At 38.5% G+C, this 22112-nt stretch overlaps 1 protein-coding gene across 1 annotated transcript; it reads left to right on the top strand.

The window, feature by feature from the left end:
- The first annotated feature begins 770 nt into the window (after nt 1-770).
- On the top strand, nt 771-21810 carry LOC147320963 (uncharacterized). Its single transcript, XM_086307373.1, has 9 exons — nt 771-801; nt 1098-1201; nt 1303-1512; nt 2692-2697; nt 2805-3009; nt 4957-5235; nt 20898-21164; nt 21446-21562; nt 21737-21810. Exons 1-9 carry the CDS (start codon nt 771-773, stop codon nt 21808-21810), a joined length of 1293 nt encoding a protein of 430 aa, XP_086163499.1.
- Nucleotides 21811-22112: the final 302 nt, after the last annotated feature.

Genomic DNA, 22112 nt, shown 5'->3' with positions numbered 1-22112 from the left:
ACTGAGCATTAATATACAGGACTAACCCACATTCAGGATATGAGGTGACAAAAAGTAACAGTTAAAAGTAATGGTGATTAAGAGTAACAATGTTACTAAAGGCTTTACTTTTTTTTAGTATCGAGTAATCTAACTAATTACTATTTCTATTGTTACAATGCTGTTAACATTACTAACAAGAAAATATGGTGCAGGTGTGTTACTATTTTTCAACACACAGACGGTTGAAGCTGTCTTCCTCTTACCTGTAAGAACTTTGAAGTACTTGGTTAAAGTCTTCAAAGTTCTGTCTAACTGATTTTAAGCCAGAGGTTAGACAAGTTTCTTATGGGCCTGTTAGTTTCACATTAATGCTGCAGATGAGACAGTGGCAGAAAAAGAAAGAAACTGTGGTTTGTAACTGTCAGTCTCACTCTTGGCTTAATTCGTTATTATATTTGTTTGTAAGAAAGGCAAGCAACTGTATGATGCCCCAAACATTCCTACTGCCCCTTTATAGTAGAAGGTGAAAAATGTCATGCCTACAAGCCATAAATTTTTATCAACCATTAGGAATTCCATGGGGAGTTTTAATAAAATAATGGTCAGAACAGTGGCATCAAGAGGCAAGCTATTCACCAAGAATAACATGGTTATCATATACAAATACCAAACCTTAAAAAGAAGAAAACATACACCCTAACAATATCCCTTTAAATATCTGTGCCTCTGTGAATCTGCACATTGGGTCCATTTCCTGCCCGCCTGCACACAGACCAGGACAGAACGACATGACCACAACATGGACCCAGCAGACTCACGGTTTGCCTCGGAGGAGGAATAGGTTGCGCAGCTATGGGACTACTGCAGGAGCATAATCCATGCCGCAGACAATTGCAAGCAGCACATACAGGTGGTGCTCTTTGACAGCTTCCTGTCCTGCACTCCCTGTTTAGTGAGTTTTGTGAACATTAAAAAAGTGGCTCAGTCACCGGCCCAGTTTTCTGCACAGTCTGCAGTTCAGTTACCTGCTGTGATGCCTTCGGTTCAGTGTTATTGTTATTGTTGCTGAGTCACCAGCTCCTCTGACTCAGTCATCCATTTTGTTATCTGTTCAGTTATCTGCTCAGCCTGCAGTTTGGTCACCTACCCTGTCAGCAGCTCAGCTCAGCTCGTGGCACAGCCTGCAGCTCAACCGTTAGCCCACTCACTGGCTCAGCCTGTAGCCCACTCACCAGCTGCCATTAGCTCTGCCCGCAGCTCACTTATCTGTTCAGTCAAGGGTCTCCATACCTGCTGACCCTGTGTCTGCCTCTGCTGGAGGGTCCAAGGGGCCCGTCCAGCCTTCGTTTGTTCCCGCTGGGTGTTCTGGAGAACCGCATCAGCCTTCGTCTGTTCCTGCTGGGGGTTCTGGAGAACCGTGCCAGCCTTTGTCTAAATCTGCTGGATGGTCCGAGGGACCCGTTCAGCCTTCTGCCTCCGCTGGAGGAGTCTTCCACGCAGCTGCCCTCAGGACCTGCTCAGGCCTCGATTGTAGGATTCTTTTTTTATTATATTTATGGCCCTTGGGAACCATCATTAGAAGGCATGGAATATCCTTCCACTGTTATGTCGACAACTGCCAGATTTATCTGCCTCTGAAGCAGAAAGATGCCTTCTGTATTAAATCGCTTCTGTCATGTCTAGAAGATATTGAAACTTGGATGTGCCCAAAACCTTTTAAAATGTAATTCAAGCAAAACAAAGGTGATCGTGTTTAGTCCAAGCAGACCTTGTGATTCTGCCTCTATTGATTTAGGAACCCAGCAGAGTATTTCAAACTTGTTGTTACTAACTTAGGTTTTAATTAACTGATTTTATTGTTTTAATTTAATTTCAATTATTAGTTTATTTTTAAAACGTAATTTAATGTATTGGTTTTATCTCATGTAAAGTGTATAGCACTTTGTTTTCAGCTGTGAGTTGTCTGAAAGTGCTATATAAATAAATTGCTTGCTTGCTAGCTAGACCAATTTGTACATCTGTGGGTGCAGTAGCTGCTTTCTTTAGAAGCAAAGAGGATGACCATAGGCCAACCTTCAGTCTATTAAAAATTCACAGTGCAGTCTCACACTACCACATAGAACACATGCCCTCCTTAAATGGTGAGTGAAAGCTTTTAATTTGAATTTATGCAGGTTGATACTGATTAAAACAAGATAGAGCCTTTAAAGTTTTATTTCACAAAAGTATTAATAATCACACATGTATACTATTCTTTAGATATTATTTAACCTTTTTTTCATTTATATGGAAACAACTTTGTATGTAACCTTGTAAATGTTTGAATAAACTAGGGCGAGCACAACTTTAAATATAGTGTGACATGTTTCAAAATGTTGACGTCTGTGTTACAGAAACAATGATTATCATCTACATTAGCATTGCAGTTCTGGCAACAACAGCCCTGGCAAAAGGTACTCAGTTTAATAGTATGTTGTACTCAGCTTTCAATACACAAATATTGATTGAATGACCTATAATTAAAAAATTATTTATTATAGTTAAAGATTTATATTTGAGGATTACGCATAGTACTTACAGTGCAGGTAGCAATTATACTGGATTAGCCTAATATTAAAATATATAATTTGTCAGTTTTATTTTATTTATATATTTGGTTTTCTTTCAATCTATATTTTACATAATATGTTTGTTTGTTTTTTCTTTTAGGTTCAGGTGAATGCATTTTCTCTGAATCTTCTGCAACTTGTTTTGGCGCTACAGGACAGCCAGTAATTTTTCATCTGTCATATAAACGTGGTACTTCGATTGTAACCACGAAGGATGACAAACACAGGATTTTGAAAATAAGCAATCAAGGGAAAGTTACATTAGATAAGGAATATGTAAATCAGTCAGACAGCATAGACACTGTAATACTCAAAGTAGGTGAAGCCTCGAAGAAACATTCTGGACATTACCAGTTGGAAGAACATGATCATGATGGAAAGTTACTGAAAAAAATGAATGTATATCTAAAAATACAAGGTAAGTTGTTTTTTGTTCGTTTGTTTGTTTGTTTGTTTTGTTTTAAACTCAAATTTTGTTGTTTTTGTTAAGATATACAAACTTTTACGTTTTATTAAAAGATTAATAAATGCAGACGTTGAAAACCTAATAAATGTTAAAAAGTCAATAAATGTTAGACATGTAATAGACAATATTTCAGACTTAACAATACATCTATCATAAGTTACATGAATTTTTGTTAATATCAGGAACTGCAGCAACGTGCTTGTGTATGCTAGTGGACTGTAAATTGGAAAGTTAACACTGAATAACAATTTAGAACCAGAACACCAGTGATGGAGTAGCTCACAGTCCATCACAATTCATGTTATTATCTGTAAAATGACAAATCTGATCTTGACATAGAGCACAATTTGGTGTCAACTTAGGTGATTTTTTATTTTATTTTATTTTTTTTGCAAATTTCACTTAAAGGCTGATTAGGTAATCACTATGTGGCGATCGTGGTTCAGGGGGTTGGGAAGCTCATCTTGTAATCGGAAGGTTCCCGGTTCGATCCCCAGCTCTGTCTGTCTGTCCTGGTCCTTGTGTCCTTGGGCAAGACACTTCACCTACCGCCTACTGGTGTTGGCCAGAGGGGCCGATGGCGAGTCTGTCAGTCTGCCCCAGGGCAGCTGTGGCTACAACTGTACCAGTGAGTGAATGTGAGAGTGAATGAATAGTGGAATTGTAATGTAAAGCGCTTTGAGGGTCTCGAAAAGCGCTATATAAATGCAATCCATTATGTGCAAGTTTGATTCAATTCTCACCAATATTGTAGAAGGATGATGGGCACCTAGCCGTACCATAAGCTCATTGAGTGTTAGGCTTGATGGGCTAATAATTGATTTTAATTTTTAACCTTCAAATCTGCAAATGCAAGTATACTTTTAGTATGTTTGCTTTCCAGATTTTAAAATTATGCACATATGCAGTGTACAGTTAAACAGATATTTAAGGGAAAAGCTAAAAACTGAATTGAAGTTTGAGAATTGTCAGTTACACTGAATATCATCAACATCATAATGCGGATACCTCCTCGGCGCCAGCTGTGGGCTCAAGGCTGGAGCCGAACGAAAACTCCCTGATAAAGACTGTGTGTTTACGGTTCTTCCCATTCCATGCAAGGCCACCTGGGTTGGCTGGCAGACTGTTTACTTAGCCTGATAGGGCAGAGGACACCGTCTCAGCTGAACTAAGGATACGCACTCACTCATCCCCCCTCCCTCTCCAAATGCCTTCGATGCTTGTCCCCTCCTGGAGACCACGGCGGGTCTGGGCCCACGATGGAATAATAGTGCAGGGCAGGATGACTGCTGTGCTTCCTTCAGATTACTCTTCACCCCCTACCCAACCCTATGGCTTGTCACGTGCTCCATAATGTTGTGTTGTGCTCGCCGTGCAGAGGAGTTTTTTTGTTTCCTGTTCTCATGCTGTCCTGCCATAGGAGCCCAGCATGAGTAGAGATCTCTTTTTCCTCTTCTACTTTCCCATTGTTGTGTACTTTTTCAGTGTTTTTCTGTAACGCTGCCGATCTCCGACCTGTATTCCCATGTGATGTCTATGTTGTGTGTGTAAGTCGGGGGGGGGGGGTTCTATTCCACTGCGGGGCAACCTGCATGTGGCCAATAAAGCCTTGATTCATTCATTCATATGGGAAAAAACTAAATGCAAACACGGAAGGTTCATGTTTGAAATCTTATTTTTCTTTCAGTAATTTAATTGACACGAACTTTGAATTACTTCCTGATAAGGAAAACATGTACAAGCATAAACACTAATGGTATTTTATCTCAGTCAAGAAAATTAAAACAGGTTTATTTTTTAGTCAAGCTAACAAAATGTGTTTTCTCATTGCTCTGAAATTTGTCACGTCTATGTTTCTTTTCTTTTTTTTTTCTTTGTCCTTTTCATTGTCTCTTCTAGCTCGAGTGTCAAAGCCAGGACTGTCTCAGAAATGCTTGTCATCAGAACAGATGGAGGTCAGCTGCTTCTCTGAAGGAGATGGAGTACAATTTATTTTGACTTTGGATGGTCAGATACTTTCACAAAGCAACAATCACAACCAGTCTCTAAACATCAGTACATCCCAGTTTTCATATCTTACTGTCAACTTACATGGGAAGCTGAATGGAAACCTTAGTTGCCAAGTTTGGAATAATATTAGCAGAAATGAAACAGTTATTCACCTGGCAGCCTGCAAAGGTAGAGTATTTAAAAACTATTGTTTAACAGTTCAATAACATTATCTGATACAGTACTGTAAACCTATTCAAATGGTGGCCCGCGGGCCACATGTTCCCAGAAGTAACCTGCGAGTGGCCCTGCCTGTGGTCATGGCAGAAACGCAGAGAAAACGCAATACATAAATTAATTAATTAATTTAAAAAAAGAAAAAAATGAAATTGTGCAAATATCGTTTTTCGATAGGAAATTGTTCGGCTTATTACCGAAACACAGCTGGCGAAATAATGTTAGAGAAGATTTCAGCTTTTTTGAGGAAAGTGGTCTGCATATGAAGCGTGTCTGTATGCATGTGACGGATGGGGCTCCATCCATGGCGGGTAAAGTGAGTGGTTTGGCAGCGCGGTGGTTGGCTGTTGCACCTCAATTGAGAACCTTACACTTCATTGTGCATCAGACGGTGTTGTGCGCAAAACTAAGTACAGAGCTCAAAACGACAATGGACAGCGTCATGACTACAATTAATTTTATTCGCTCCACATCAAGCCTCCAGCACCGCTTATTCCGCATGCTGCTCTCAGAAAAGTCTGCTGAGCACCATGACCTGCTATTGCATAGTGTCAGGTGGCTGTCCAAAGGCAGGACACTGGAGCATTTCTGTGATCTCAAAGAGGAGATCACATTTTCCTCTGCAACAGCAGGCAAAAAAACCTCCAGAAACAGCAGATGTGACCATTGTCCTTTAAAATGTGTCTGGGTGAGCAAATTATTTATTTCGTTTTGAAAAGGAATTATGAAAACGTTTATTATTTTAAATGTGCTAAAAAGTTTAGTTATAGCTACCTTTTTTAAAATGGACCATTTGGTGTGCATTTGTGAGAAGTCACCAGATTTACAGGGAAAAAAGAATATATCATGATCTGCTGCTTGCTGGCTGCAAAAACATACCTGGCCCAGATAAATTCCTCAGTTTGAAAATCTGGCCCAACTAACTTTTTAATTGAATAGCCGTGCAGTACTGTATATCATTACATATTTTACTTTAAAGGAATTTAAGTATATATGTGATAAAATTGTCATTGTGCTGGGTCTGTAACCCAGCGTTTATGTTTTTGGGCTTTTTGACTTTGTGTTCTTATGATGGTAGTAATTGTTTCTTAGTCTTTTTCTGTTATTGTTTAATTTCCTCGTTTAATCACTATAATTTCTGGTTCTTAGTCACTTGTTCTTTTAGTAAGTTCCCTTTCACGCCCAGTTGCCTGGTCTTGCCTTTGTATCTCCTGTGTTACTGATTTTTGCTTCTCTGTGTTTTCTATCATGTATAGTTCTGTCTCCATGTTTATTCATCTGTTTCCAAGTCGTGTCCCTCGGTCATTCTCTTCCCGATATTAAGTCAGTGTACGTGTCAGTGTGTGCTTCCTGTTGGATTCTGACAGTCTCTGTTTGTGTGTAAATCGCATTCAGTTTTCCTTTTCAGTCTCGCTTTTCTGTATTAGTTCCAGCTGTGTTCCCTAGTGTTTCCCATGGCATCATCATCAGGTGTGTATTTAGGCCCACTGTCTTCCTCTGCTCATTGTTGCATTGTCCTGGTTCCTGTGTGTTTCCCTGAGGTACTTCGTTATTCCTGGTTAGCTCCCAGTTCCAAGTTCTTAGTTTCCTGTTTCGGTTTCGTTTTCTTGTATTTAGTGTTCCTGAGTTTTTGGTGTTACAGCAAAAAAGCCGCCCCCTTTAGTTCATCCTTAAGTATTTGATTCCTACAATTGGTGTCCCAACCTCTGCCTGCCACGCAGACGGTTATGACAAAAACAGTTTCAGCCTCAGTGTCTTCAAATTGCGGTATTGGATGTCACTTATGAATTCTTGTGGGTACAAGTTATTATACATGCCCTAGGATCTTACTGTATGTTCAACATCAGGTGGATGGAACCATGGAACAAAATATAAATAAATATCTGAGAAGCATTTTGGTATCTTTCATTTTGTCAAGATATTCAATATTGTCTAACATTTGCTTTTCAATTTCAGATTCTGTTACAACCTTGACAGTGATAGCAACTGTCATCACGCTCTTTATCGTTGTGGCTTTGAGTTCGGCTGTAAAACAGTTTTGTAAAAAAACAAGACCAACAACTGTTGATGAGGGTAAGTTAAATAGTTAAACATTACTTGGGAAAAAAGATTTTTAAAACAATATACCTTCCTCTAAAACGCAATACACTGTTTTGTTTAATTTTCCCCCTCAGATGATGTCGACAGTGACATAATCTACAGAGATGTTAAAGTGACAAATGATAACAAATTAAACATAATTAACTCAAGAGAATCAGCTGGGATAGGTTACAGCACTAATGCTGTCTATGAAGTGGATCAGCCATGAAGAAGATGGATTGATGAATTTTTTTGCTTGTATTCCAAAAATGTTTGTTATTGATTATTTGTTATTATGTTTTTCACTGTCGAGTTATCCTAATTACTCAATGATTCAGCAATCAAAAGGACTAACATGAATGACAAGCAAAACTATTTTGTTATTGCTGTGAGTAACATGTTAACAGAGGACAAACTGAAAGCCCCTGATCATTTTTAAACACAAGATGGAGACCTATCTGCATCACTATTTTTGTTGAATAGATTTTTTTGTAACTGGGTTCCGGAGGCAGTTTATAATTTTCGCGAGGATAGGGAGATTAATCAATTACGCTGCATTTTTGACGTCTGCAGTCGGGTGCTCTCATGTTCGCTCTGTTTACGTAGCTCTGTTAGCTCTGTAATTTAGACCAGCGGTTCCCAACCCCCGGGGCCATGGACCGGTACTGGTCTGTGAGTTGTTTGGTACCGGGCCGCGAGTGTTGAGGTTCGGGTGTGAAATTTATGGTTTTCAGGGTTTTTATTCGTTTTTATTGTTAATATTTATTGTTTTTATCGTTACCTCAGTTTCCCTGTGTCTTTTCCTGTGTGTTATGAATACATTTTTTATTTTTTTTTGGTACCGGTACTGGTTTTACTTTGTTGTATTTATCCGCGACAGCTTAAAGGCCGGTCCGTAAAAATATTGTCTGACATAAACCAGTCCGTGGCGCAAAAAAGATTGGGGACCGGATTTAGACAATAGGCTGTTGACAGACTAACGTTAAAGTTCGGTTCAAAAGGATAAAACAATGCTTGTGTAGTTGTGTCGAATTGTATGCACTTGTGGGAGTTATACGGTACATATAGGTTGCTCTGTCTTTTGCAGACAGCAAGATATAGGCTATAGGCTAGTTAACCTTAGCAGAGCTTCCCGTTGTCCATTTAATCATTAGCTTAGCTGAAACTCCCCACATGGATTTGGCCAACCAAATGGAAAAGAGTGCTCCTGCTGCAACCTCTTGATCAAGTTCTGTGTGAAAGCATTTTACACTCAGCGCTGCAGATGAAACCAAACTGATATGTAACGTGTGCAAAAGTCAGATCAGCAGAGGCAGAGATATCAAACATCTGTCAACATCTGTTATGCATAATCATATGCACTTAAAGCATTTTATTCCTGGTACTGTCTGCCAACAACCCCCACCAGCACCAATTCATCATCACAGCTATGTTCTGCCCCTGCGAGTCAGTTTCACTGTCTGTTCAGCATCCTCCAACAAGGACAGTCGGTGGTTGGGGTTCATGATGTTCACAATGGTATTTTATTAGTTGTTGGTTTAACCATGGATGAGTCAGTGGCTGGTGTTATTTTCTTTTCAATGACGTTCCTTGTTACATGTTCATTGCTGGATTTATGCAAAAACATCAGCTAATATAGCATATCCATAATTAATATAATGGATATAATTAAAGAATACTTACACTATAACATTAATTAGGAGTGTAATGCAAAAAACTGGATTTTTATGCCTATTTTGAATTTTACTCGATAACAAATACAAATACTTTCCCCCCATCAACAAATACACATACAAATACTGGCTGCTTTGCACATCTCTGATATATATATATATATATATATATGTATGCGTGTATATCTGTGTGTGTGTGTGTGTGTGTGTGTGTGTGTCTATATATACATATATATATATATATACATATATATATACATATATATACATATATATATATATATATATATATATATATATATATATATATATATATATATATATATATATATATATATATATATACATATATATATTAGGGGTGCAACGATACACAAAATTCACGGTTCGGTTCGATACTTTGGTGTCACGGTTCGATATTTTTTCGATACAAAAAAAGTGTTCATGCCTTTTTAATTTGTCATTTATTAAATTTTCACGGCACATTCTGCACCACATCTCTGTGCGTTCATCATTTGTTTGAAGCCAGCTCATCTCCTGCAACTACTTTTCCGAGAATACGTGCTTCTTTTGTGGTTCGGACTCCTGACATTTCTTTGGAGGTGGAGGAACATCACAGTAATTGCTTAAAGGAGCTTCTTCAACATCTTTAAGAGTTCTAAACAAATGTCTGTCCTCCTCCAGAAAATCTTATGTATGCAAACATGCGTTGCAACTTCTTATCTTGTGCGCTTTTTGTATTTTGACAGCGAATGCGCACCTGCGGACCACTTATGTGCAGCCGTGGTTATTTAGCTTGTCATATTGCAGCCACAGAAATTCTTTTGTCCATGAAACCATAAAGCTGCACTTTCTTTTTGCCTTATAGTCTGATTTGTCATAACTTTTCCGTTTTGTGGTAAGCTTTTCTTTGGCTGTCACTTCTTCACCCTGACCTGTCTTATTTGGCTCAGAAGAACTAAAATATATATCCTGCTGCTTTTACACACGTACTCACATAACACTCAGCGATTCTCTGCGCGATCAACCTCTCACATGTTTAAGCTTGCTGCGGGAGATTTCACTTGTCATGTTTGCATAGTAAGCTAACGATTGATAAGACGATGTCAGAGGAATTGGTGCACAAATTATCATCACTCACCAATCAGTGCTGTCGCTCTCTATACACAATTCGTGCGATTGCAAAGTGAAAGCAAAAAACAAGAGCAAATTCAAACGCGATTTCAATATGTCACATATTGACAGTGGCTCACCGATGCCAATGACATAATTACCCAGCTACATTTCCGAAAGAATGCAAAAGCATTGACATATATTTTTCCTTCCTACAAAAGCCCGACGGGCAGGGCAGAGATAGATTTTGGTAGCCCGACTGGAAAAATTTTGCGAGCCCTGTATCCGATTGAGGAATCATTCATCTTTGGAAAAGAGAGTTTATTACAGAAAAATGGCTCTTTCCAAAATAAAAGCTATACTATACGCTTCTTCTGGGCTATATTCTCAGCAGCATATTAAACATATCAGGTCCCCATAAGGAGAATCATGTGCTAACGGCTGTCTAAATGACTCGGCTAAAGTTAGTAGCATGCGCGCTTGTTGTTTTTGTCTGCTTCCACTTGTCTTTGCACTAGGATGATGTCACAGTGAATGTGCAGTCATATTCGTTGTGTTCCCACTAGTGCCGGCCAACACGCTAACGAGCAAACTGCGCTAACACACTAGTTCCCACCAATGCAATTGAGCATTGCGTGGCACATCTTTACTTTTGTCCATGACGCGCTTACCTTCAGGGTCATACTTCACATGAAAACCAAAATAGTTCCAAACGCCAGATCTGAATGAGGGTGGGGGAGGTTCAATTTGCCATGTTGCAAGGAGAGCTTAACTTCTGTCTCGCTAGCTTGCCCTGCGCTCAGTAAATCTGCGTTCGACTACTCCGCCTAGGCTGCACTGTCGAGTGCAGATCCACTGAGTGCTCAACACAGACAGCATCGTCAGAAGAAAAGTTGATAAAATAAATTAAAAATTTTGTATTATTCGATACATATGCGTACCGAACCGGGCGGTTTGTCCTTCAAGCTCGGGTCCTCTACCAGAGGCCTGGGAGCTTGAGGGTCCTGCGCAGTATCTTAGCTGTTCCCAGGACTGCGCTCTTCTGGACAGAGATCTCCGATGTTATTCCCGGGATCTGCTGGAGCCACTCGCCTAGCTTGGGAGTCACCGCACCTAGTGCTCCGATTACCACGGGGACCACCCTTACCTTCACCCTCCACATCCTCTCGAGCTCTTCTCTGAGCCCTTGGTATTTCTCCAGCTTCTCGTGTTCCTTCTTCCTGATATTGCTGTCATTCGGAACCGCTACATCGATCACTACGGCCGTCTTCTTCTGTTTGTCTACCACCACTAAATATATATATATATATATATATATATATATATATATATATATATATATATATATATGTATATATATATATATGTATGTATATATATATATATATATATATATATGTATGGACAGATATATATATATCTGTCCATATATACAGTAGGGCAAAAAAGTATTTAGTCAGCCACCGATTGTGCAAGTTCCCCCACCTAAAATGATGACAGAGGTCAGTAATTTGCACCAGAGGTACACTTCAACTGTGAGAGACAGAATGTGAAAAAAAAAAATCCATGAATCCACATGGTAGGATTTGTAAAGAATTTATTCGTAAATCAGGGTGGAAAATAAGTATTTGGTCAATAACAAAAATACAACTCAATACTTTGTAACATAACCTTTGTTGGCAATAACAGAGGTCAAACGTTTACTATAGGTCTTTACCAGGTTTGCACACACAGTAGCTGGTATTTTGGCCCATTCCTCCATGCAGATCTTCTCGAGAGCAGTGATGTTTTGGGGCTGTCGCCGAGCAACACGGACTTTCAACTCCCGCCACAGATTTTCTATGGGGTTGAGGTCTGGAGACTGGCTAGGCCACTCCAGGACTTTCAAATGCTTCTTACGGAGCCACTCCTTTGTTGCCCGGGCGGTGTGTTTTGGATCATTGTCATGTTGGAAGATCGAGCCTCTTTTCATCTTCAAAGTTCTCACTGATGGAAGGAGGTTTTGGCTCAAAATCTCACGATACATGGCCCCATTCATTCTGTCCTTAACACGGATCAGTCGTCCTGTCCCCTTGGCAGAAAAACAGCCCCATAGCATGATGTTTCCACCCCCATGCTTCACAGTAGGTATGGTGTTCTTGGGATGCAACTCAGTATTCTTCTTCCTCCAAACACGACGAGTTGAGTTTATACCAAAAAGTTCTACTTTGGTTTCATCTGACCACATGACATTCTCCCAATCCTCTGCTGTATCATCCATGTGCTCTCTGGCAAACGTCAGACGGGCCTGGACATGCACTGGCTTCAGCAGCGGAACACGTCTGGCACTGCGGGATTTGATTCCCTGCCGTTGTAGTGTGTTACTGATGGTGACCTTTGTTACTTTGGTCCCAGCTCTCTGCAGGTCATTCACCAGGTCCCCCCGTGTGGTTCTGGGATCTTTGCTCACCGTTCTCATGATCATTTTGACCCCACGGGATGAGATCTTGCGTGGAGCCCCAGATCGAGGGAGATTATCAGTGGTCTTGTATGTCTTCCATTTTCTGATGATTGCTCCCACAGTTGATTTTTTCACACCAAGCTGCTTGCCTATTGTAGATTCACTCTTCCCAGTCTGGTGCAGGTCTACAATACTTTTCCTGGTGTCCTTCAAAAGCTCTTTGGTCTTGGCCATGGCGGAGTTTGGAGTCTGACTGTTTGAGGCTGTGGACAGGTGTCTTTTGTACAGATGATGAGTTCAAACAGGTGCCATTCATACAGGTAACGAGTGGGGGACAGAAAAGCTTCTTACAGAAGACGTTACAGGTCTGTGAGAGCCAGAGATTTTCCTTGTTTGAGGTGACCAAATACTTATTTTCCACCCTAATTTACGAATAAATTCTTTACAAATCCTACCATGTGGATTCATGGATTTTTTTTTCACATTCTGTCTCTCACAGTTGAAGTGTACCTCTGGTGCAAATTACTGACCTCTGTCATCATTTTAAGTGGGGGAACTTGCACAATCGGTGGCTGACTAAATACTTTTTTGCCCCACTGTATATATGGACAGAAGCAAAAAAAATGCTTCTGTCCATCACATAAGGAAGTAATATTCAAAAGTAATATTCAAAAGTAAACTCTACATTTTTTTTTAATTAGTCTAATTTCGTGTACTGTAACCACATCTCTTTCTCTTTCATTAGATTACTGTCTCACTGTTTTATTGTATCTTTGTAGATAAAAATAAACACCCTAGTCGTTACTTGTCTGAAGCAGAGACTGTTAGAATGGAAAAAGGTGTGGTCTAAACACACTAGCGCATGTTTGATTCTTATGTCTTATTTGAAACTTCCTGTTAGCGTCTTAACAAAGTTTGGTATACCATACAAGACATGGAAAAAAAAGTGCTTCAATCGTATGTCCACCACAATTCTGAGAAGCACAGTTCAATAACAGGAAATGAGCTCTTACTGCACCCTACATATCTCATGTTCTGTTACTATAATTTCATGATTTTGCTATCACCAATAAATGTATCACAGTGCATTAACGTATGCTTTAAAAATATAATTCACAGTTAATGAGATGACTGTCAGTGTAAAGGTCTGTAAACACCTGATAAGTATATGGCTTCATTTAATTTAGGAATTTCTCACCATGGACATACTGCAGGTGCTACTCGCACACGTTATATAACCAAGGGCCTGAGGGATGAGCCTCACCACCAACATGTGTTTAACTACTGTCAGTGGGATCATAACTGGCAAGAAAATGTCAGGAATGGGAAATAAAGTGGTTATTGGAAGGTCTAAATGTCTTAACCACCTGATCACATGCAATAAGGTGATTCTACATCAGGGATGTCAAACTACAGTCCTCAAGGGCTGGTTTACTGAAACCTTTAAATGTGTCCGTGCTGCAACACACCTGAATAAAATTAGTAGGCCATTAGCTAGACTCAATAGAACTTGACTGCATGTTGAGGTGGCAATTCAGCCAGTTGCTCCATGTTACAGCAGCTCATGAGTGAATGAACATGGTGCAATAAAAGTACTTTTAGAAGTAAATTAAAAAAAATACTTACTTTATTTAAATTTACTTGAGTAGGGTTAGGAACTGCATCTTTTACTTTAATTGGGTGTCACCCATGATGAAATCAAAACTCAATAATAATGATACAAAAATCAAAATGATAGCATTTTTTTCTGTAAAAGATAATTTAATTTTGTTTCAATTCTCATACAAAGCAAAGATCACAACCAATCATCAAGCAACTGGACAGTGGAGAAATCCAGTGTTTCAAATGTTCCCATAAACATAAGCTAACTTCAAATTTTATGTACTAATTTTGGCACCTGGCTGCAGAGGTAACGTTTTTACAAGATTTTGTTTACTAGATTAATAATGTTTTCTGACATATAACTGCATATTTTATTTCAGGGAATATACATATATAGTAAACTAAATTAGTTTTCAGTTATACATACAGCACTGTTTTCGGTCCTATATGTAAGTGTTCAAAAATATAGTGTAACACTACATATGTATTGAAACTTTTTGGGGGAATAATTCAATCAAACTGAGGGTACTGTAACTACATTTGTTTTTCTTCCATTTTATCAGTGTATCTCTGTGTTGTATTTTATCTTTGTAGATAAAAATAATCAACCTAGTGAGACAGTGAGAATGGAACAACTTGTGGTGTAAATACACTCTATTGTTCATTTGGTTTTCATATCTAATGTGAAACTTCCTGTTAGCTTCATCGAACAAGCTTTGATAATTCACACTATGTTGCTGAGTGTCATATGCAGGGCATGAAAAAAAAATCAATACCATGAAAAGACGTCTGACTGCATGGCAGAGGGCAGATACTTCATTGTAATATTTTGAGATTCTATTATTTATACTGCTACTTTGGTCTGAATAATAAATACATGATTGTACCATTAATGTAGGTTTTAAAAATACAGTCCACACTTGATGACATTAAAAAAACAGATTGCCTTTAATTAATGAAAGTCTTTTTCAAGCTTTTTTTAATTTATAATAAATGTAATTATTATTATTATTATTATTATTATTATTATTATTATTATTATTATTATTATCATCATCATCATCATCATCATCATCATCATCATTATTATTATTATTATTATTATTGACTGTCCCATTTGGCACTGTAGAAATCAGACTTATTGTCTGAATTACTGTTGTTTTAAAAGCCTGTAAAATAAAACTTTAAATAGCACTATAACTTTATGTTTATATTTAGTAATCCCTCACCATACAGGTTCTATATGTAAAAAAAAAAGACAAAATTTTTATATGACCGCTGTACACCACTGGTGATCTTAACCCTTGCTTGCTGTGTCAGGTACTATCTTACTCTAGAGCTGAATTGTCCAGCGCTGGGTGTCAGGGCTCCTGGGTCGTTGACCCAATGTTTTCAGTTTGTTCACGTTCTCTGTTTATGTTCCTTCTCTAACCCCAACCGGTCGCAGCAGATGGCCGCCCCTCCCTGAGCCTGGTTCTGCCGGAGGTTTCTTTCTGTTAAAAGGGAGTTTTTCTTTCCCACTGTCCCAAAGTGCTTGCTCACAGGGGGTCATATGATTGTTGGGTTTTTCTCTGTATCTATGAAGCGCCTTGAGGCGACTTTTGTTGTGATTTGGTGCTATATAAATAAAATTGAATTGAATTGAATTGTTCCACATGTTCATGTTTCCAGTTTTATTGTGTTTGTCATCTGTCTCCGTGCCTTATGTTCCGTTCTATTTCCTGTGTGTCTTTTTTTTTTTTTTTTTTTTTTTTGCCTGTCCCGTTTGGCTCTTTTGCCATCAGAATTGTTGTCTAAAGGCAAAGAAAGATGCCCAACGGATTTACTTTACCAAATTGACCATCCCAGCCTTGCCGTAATGGTCCATTTGATTCACCTTTTATTGTTTATTTTATTTTCACTTACTGAATATGGGACAGACTTGACTGGGGGAAAGAAGGGGAGAAAGAAAGAGGGAAAGAGAAACAGCTGAGAAGAGGGACGGGGGAGAAGGGCAAAAACCAAAAACCAACAGAATGAGCAGAAAAAAAATGCATATATCAATCACCTGGGTCACCTGCTGAGAAAGAAAAAAGAAAACAAGCAGAAGAGAACAAGAGTAATAGAATAAACAACATCACAATGATATATGGGAATATGACAGTAAATACTAAATATTAAACATTATTGTGCAGCACATAAGATCAACAGAACACAGTGTGCTATGAGGTAGGAGCCAAAAAGGGTGTAGTTTGTGGGTGTGATCACCCGTGTGTACACCTGTGAGCATGGACGCTCTTGTTTTTTGTTTTTTTTTAAAAGGTTCCTTCATGTAATGATCTGCTAGAGGGTGTGGGGGGGCCACAGCCCCGTCCTCCAGGGCATGAAGCAGGTGTGGAGGAGATCAAAACTCCAGACATCCAGAGGCCCCCAGAACACAAGAGACCAAGGAAGACCAACAGAGGGGCAGCTGCGCCACTGTCCCAGAGAGAGCTGAGGAGAGTCCCAGATGAGGGCTCACTCAGCAGCCGCGGAGCAGAAGCCAGGGGGAGTTGCAGTGACGCGCCCGTGAGCCGTGCCTGAGTGACCGAGCCCCAGGCCGAGAGGCCGGGGGCACCCCACCTCCGAAGTGGCCCGAGCAAGCCCCAGGCTCCAGGCCCCGATAAGCGGCCGCCAAGGAGTGAGCCGGTGTGTACCTGGACGCCCATCCCCAGACACAAAGAACCACCAACGCACCGATGTCTGAGGGAGTCCGCCACTGGCAGGGGAAGTGGTGGTAGGGGGAGATAGGCCTCCATACCTTGGAGGGCCTAAGATGTCCCCAGAGAGGTGGCGCCTGACACCCAACCTGACATATAGACACAGAAATACAGGCACACACATATACAAACATCCATTCCCACCCTCATGCTCTCATATGCACTTACTCCACACTCAACCAACGTGGAGACAGACATAAAGAGACGTTGTACACACGATCACACTCCCCAAGCGTACTCTAAGCCCCGGGTCTAGGTACCCTTGCCCCTGGAGGGGGGGAACTGCACCCAGACCCAGGTGGTGTTACCCTTTTCCCTGCGGTGGGGGGAGGCAGACCGCCCCGACTCCGCAGCAGCAGGGAGGCCCCACACTCCAGACCGCAGTCGGACGGCCAACTCCTCCTCCTAGCCCCCCCGCTCCAGCAGGTCGCAGAGAATGAGGGTGAGAGAAGACTCCAAACCTCCCTCCACCCGCTCATTGTAGCGTTGATGCATGTGTGTTCTAAGGTGCATTTAAAACCCAGGAGGGCTTGGAGCTACCTGCCAGAGAGCAGCAGGTAAGCGCATGGTCCCTCCTGCTGGCCCTCAATGTCTACGTGTATTTAACATTGAGAGGTGGGCAACGATGCCAGGGGTGGGGTGTACACCCTGATGGTACTTTGGATTCCGTGTATCGTGCCCACCCCCAAGATCCTATATGTATGTGTAATGAGAGTGTGAGTAATGTGAATGTCTGTTTCCTGTGTGTCTTTAGTTAGATTCAGTTCAGCTGTGTTCTTACCTGTGTCTAATCATCATTGTTATCCATTGTATTTAAGCCCTCAGTTTCCCTCAGTTCCTTGTCTTGTCATCGCCTAATCCGCGTTCAGTTAGCCAGCAATTTAGTGTTTCAGTCAGCATTAGTCTATCTTTTAAATTCTGGTCACCCTGCCTGTCCACATCCTACACCAGCCTGCGAGTCCTGCATTTGGGTCCTGTCTTCCTCTTCTCCACATTCACACAGTGATCGCCTGGGACACTCTCCATAAATGAAGGATGAATAGTTTAATATGAATAATCTTTCATATTCTGTGGAGCATACTACTAAATAATTTAAATACTAAACACCTTGCTATTTCCCTCCTGAATAGTTGAACTGTCACATTGCTTCACACTGCCAAACTGCAACTGCACTTTATGTACATTCTGTGGTATTCATATTTGTAATCCTGTATTTTTTCTATATAAGGATTTCGATTGTTTGTTTTTATTGTGGTTTATGTATATTGTTCATTGTCTCACTTATATATTGCGTGTTTTACATCATTGTGCTTGAGAGACATTATCGTTTACTTGGCCAATAAATGCAATTCTGATTCAACTAAATAATTTAACAAAAACAGCAACAACACTAACAATAATAATACTTATTTATGTAGCACTTTTAAAAGATGGGCTATTGAAGTTAAAAAGTCCTTTCAAGATAAGATAGAAAAAACCCCATAAGAAACATTTTGGAGGAGATAAAGGTGAAACAATGTTAGTTATTGGAGAAGGTGGTGAAACACTTTTTAAAGAGAAATAACAGAAAAAGTCTTTTCCACTTCAGTTTAATCATCTCAGATCATTTTCTTTGTTATAATTTAAGTTGTTAGTGCAACTGAAAAGTTAATAGTAGAATTAAATTAAGGACATTACAGCTCACATAATTTATACTTAGAACTTTAAACTCAAACATCTACACAGTTTGAAAAATTATTCTAACTTACACCAGCAGTCTTTATCCAACTAATATATGACATATTTAGTTGGCAACTTGTATTGTCGTTAAAATGAGAACAAATAAAATAACGCCCCAAGTTTCTGAGTAGTTCAATGATTCTACATACTTCCTACATTCTAAGAAAACCACAAGACAAATAGAGTAGATTGCTCAAACTATCCTGCTGCCACTAAGAGGAAGGTGCATGTGAGTAATCCTACGCTTATGATTTTAAAAAATGCACAACAGCTACGATACTTTTAATTTTAAAATGATCCAAAACAGAAGAGATAATAAGAAATAATGCAAAAGACAGCACAGGTTTACTAAATTATCTTTTTAATCTGAAGTTAAATCTTGCTATTTATGTGCCACTCTGCAAACATTTTATGTTGAATGCCCAGTAGAATACAACCATGTACAAGAGTATGTATCTTTGATATCTTTGATATACATATCAACCATATCTTACTATGCCATCTGGATATTTGTGTTTTCCAGATTCTAATTCTAATCTGCCTGTAGTTTGGAATATTTTAGCTCTTCTTCTTGGTTTGATGGAAAAGAATACAAAAAAAGGAAGAAAAGGCTGTGCTTTTAATAAAAGCATTTGCCAAAGGTACTGGTGGTAGCATAGAATATATACCTGTTGTTTCTGAATACTACATGCAGCCTAGTATTTGACCCGATAATGACTACAGTACTAGTGTAACTGCCTCCTCAATTCTCTCCACACAAGACAAAAAGACCAGAAACAAGCCAATCGATGAACTACAAAAGAAGAGCCTGTATTGTAAATGTGGTGAGTGACATTTTTTTGTTTTTTTACAATTTTGAAAGGTATAACCTTTTTAAATATGTATATTTGTATCTCTAAAACTGTCTTCCAATTATATAGATAATCATCATATATCTATATTATCTGAGTGTAACATTTATGAAATTTATTTTTATTTTTTTCTTCTTCATTTTAAAATAAAACTGAATTTTGTTGTTTACTTCGCAAGGTCAATACTGAGCTGTACATCTGCACCTAAAGGATAAAGTTCCCTCTTTTGAAGACGCCAGTGTTCAGATTTTGACTGAGAAGATATTTGGTTTAAAAGAGGAATAAAAGAGGCCATTTATGTCCACTGTTAACAGTTGGTAATACTTTAATTCTATCACCACAGAAAATGATTTTGGTATACATGATCATCACAGCTCTGGCGTGGACTGCTCTGGCGCAAGGTACATTTTAGCAATTGCTGTATAGAGTTGAACAAAATTGCTATGTTTATAATTTTGATATTAAGATTCACAGCAAGTATTTTACAGTAATATTTATTAACTTTATTACAGTGTTGCATTATATAATATGATGTAAATTGTCTTAGACACAGAGAGGCAGGGTTTTGAAGCAACTATTTTCTAGAATTCTTAATTAGTTACTGTATTCATAAGGGTACATCACATGTAAGATTTTTACTTTAAAAAAAACAAAACAAAAAAACCCACTTCTTTTTTCCCTTTTAGGAGCTTTGGAATGCAATTTAACTCAACCTGGACCACAAAAGTGTTTTGGAGTACTTGACGAACCGCTCATGTTTTACCTACCTACTAATACACACACAAAGATAAGTTTGAAAAAGAATGCATGTAACATTTTAACATTGTCAAGTTATTCATTAAATGTAATAAATAAAAAATACAAGAATCATATTACAGTCTTCAAAAATGGGACATTTAAGATCAACAAGTCAACAAAAAATGACTCTGGAGAGTATATGGTGGAAATACACAGCTCTACTAATGGTTCATTATTGCACACCAAAAACATCTATCTGGTTATACAAGGTAGGATTGAATAATATTTTTTTTCAAATAACATTTAACAGCAATGTACACTTTAGAAATGTGGTGTAAAGATAAATAGAAATGATCAAAGTCTTTTAATTTTTACCTGACTTGTTACCTGAAATTACAAGTAATCACAGGGTAGTTATGCCTTAGTCGCAGGTTGTATTATAAAGTTTGCTTTAAAAATAAATAACTTAAATTGAATTATTTATAAAAATGTTGTGTTTTTAGTTGCATACTCCCATTTTCACTTTCAAACTGAAAAAAAAAAAAAACTTACACAAGCATAATGATGATAGTTTGCAGGACTGGCACTGGATCTTTTGAATTTCAAACAGCACTGCATCTACATGCATGACTATATTTGCAAATATATCTATGTCTTTCAGCTCCTGTGTTAGAGCCAGCTACATCTCAGTTGTGTTTGTCACCAGAAGAGAAGATAATCAGCTGCTCTTCTGAGGGAGATGAAGTAGAGTTTATGTTGTTTTTGGACGATAACCTATTGTTACAGACCACAACTAAGAGTACAGAAAAACACAGCATTTCAAAGGTTACCGTCACCTTACATGCTCAACTGATGGGAAAACTGGCATGTATTGTTCAAAACAATGTCAGCAGACGCCAAAAGATCATCCTCATTACAAGCTGCACGGGTAATTAATTACATTAAATTATTTAATTCTATTTTATATCACAATTTTAAAAAAAATCTATTAATTTGATTATTGTAATTATGTCATAGCTATCTTGTGTATGAGTGTGTTTTCATTCCCTTTACTGAAAAAAATGTTCTGGAAATATGCAGTCTGATGTATCAATATTAAATACATATCTAAAGACTATGACTTCAGGTCATGTAACCCTTAAATAACATACAATATATACAAAACTTTTAAATATATACAATATATTTATATATTTATATATTTTCTAGGTACTGTTGTGACTGTGGCTGTGGTAGGAAGCATTGGCACTCTACTTCTTGTTTTGGCTGTTTTTCTTGGTGTAAAGCATTTCAATAAGAAAACTGACCCCATGACTGTCAATAAAGGTAAAAGAAACACCGCACTTAATTTTCACTTAATTTTTTTTCATTCAGTTTACAAAAAAAGAAAAAAAATCAGTTTACTTGATAATCATAAAAATACTTTTGCAAATCATAAATATGTGCGGTGGGAATATTTACCTTATTTCACCATCTTTTTTCGTTTTTTAAATTTTTCAGATCATAGTGAAGACAATATCATCTACTCAGATGTTAGAGTCAAACAGCATGCAAGAAAAACAGCATCCGATTAACACGCAAATGAATGTTGTCATCAAATATTTTTTCTGACCTTGCCTCAGCATTATGCTCTCTCTGTTTAAATGCAAGACTGCCTTTATTGTGCTCTGTTTTCCGTGATAATCTTTGTCCCATTTCTTTTAACCTACTGACCTGAATCATAAACTTTAATTCTGTTAGAATTTTGACCAGAATCTAAACCTGTCTAATCTTGGAGACTCAATAAAGTTTACTGGTCAGTAATACTTTCATACATGTGCTCAAATTGCTGATTTGCTTGTGATTTGGGGTATGGGTGCTCACAGCAAATGTGAGT

Source organism: Aulonocara sp. 'chitande type north' Nkhata Bay, linkage group LG10 (genome assembly GCF_057382095.1).
Source record: "Aulonocara sp. 'chitande type north' Nkhata Bay isolate Kocher_YH1m ecotype deep benthic linkage group LG10, A_spYH_male_GT1.1, whole genome shotgun sequence".
In the NCBI taxonomy this organism is placed as follows: domain Eukaryota; kingdom Metazoa; phylum Chordata; class Actinopteri; order Cichliformes; family Cichlidae; genus Aulonocara; species Aulonocara sp. 'chitande type north' Nkhata Bay.
This window is presented reverse-complemented; position numbering and strand designations above follow the sequence as displayed.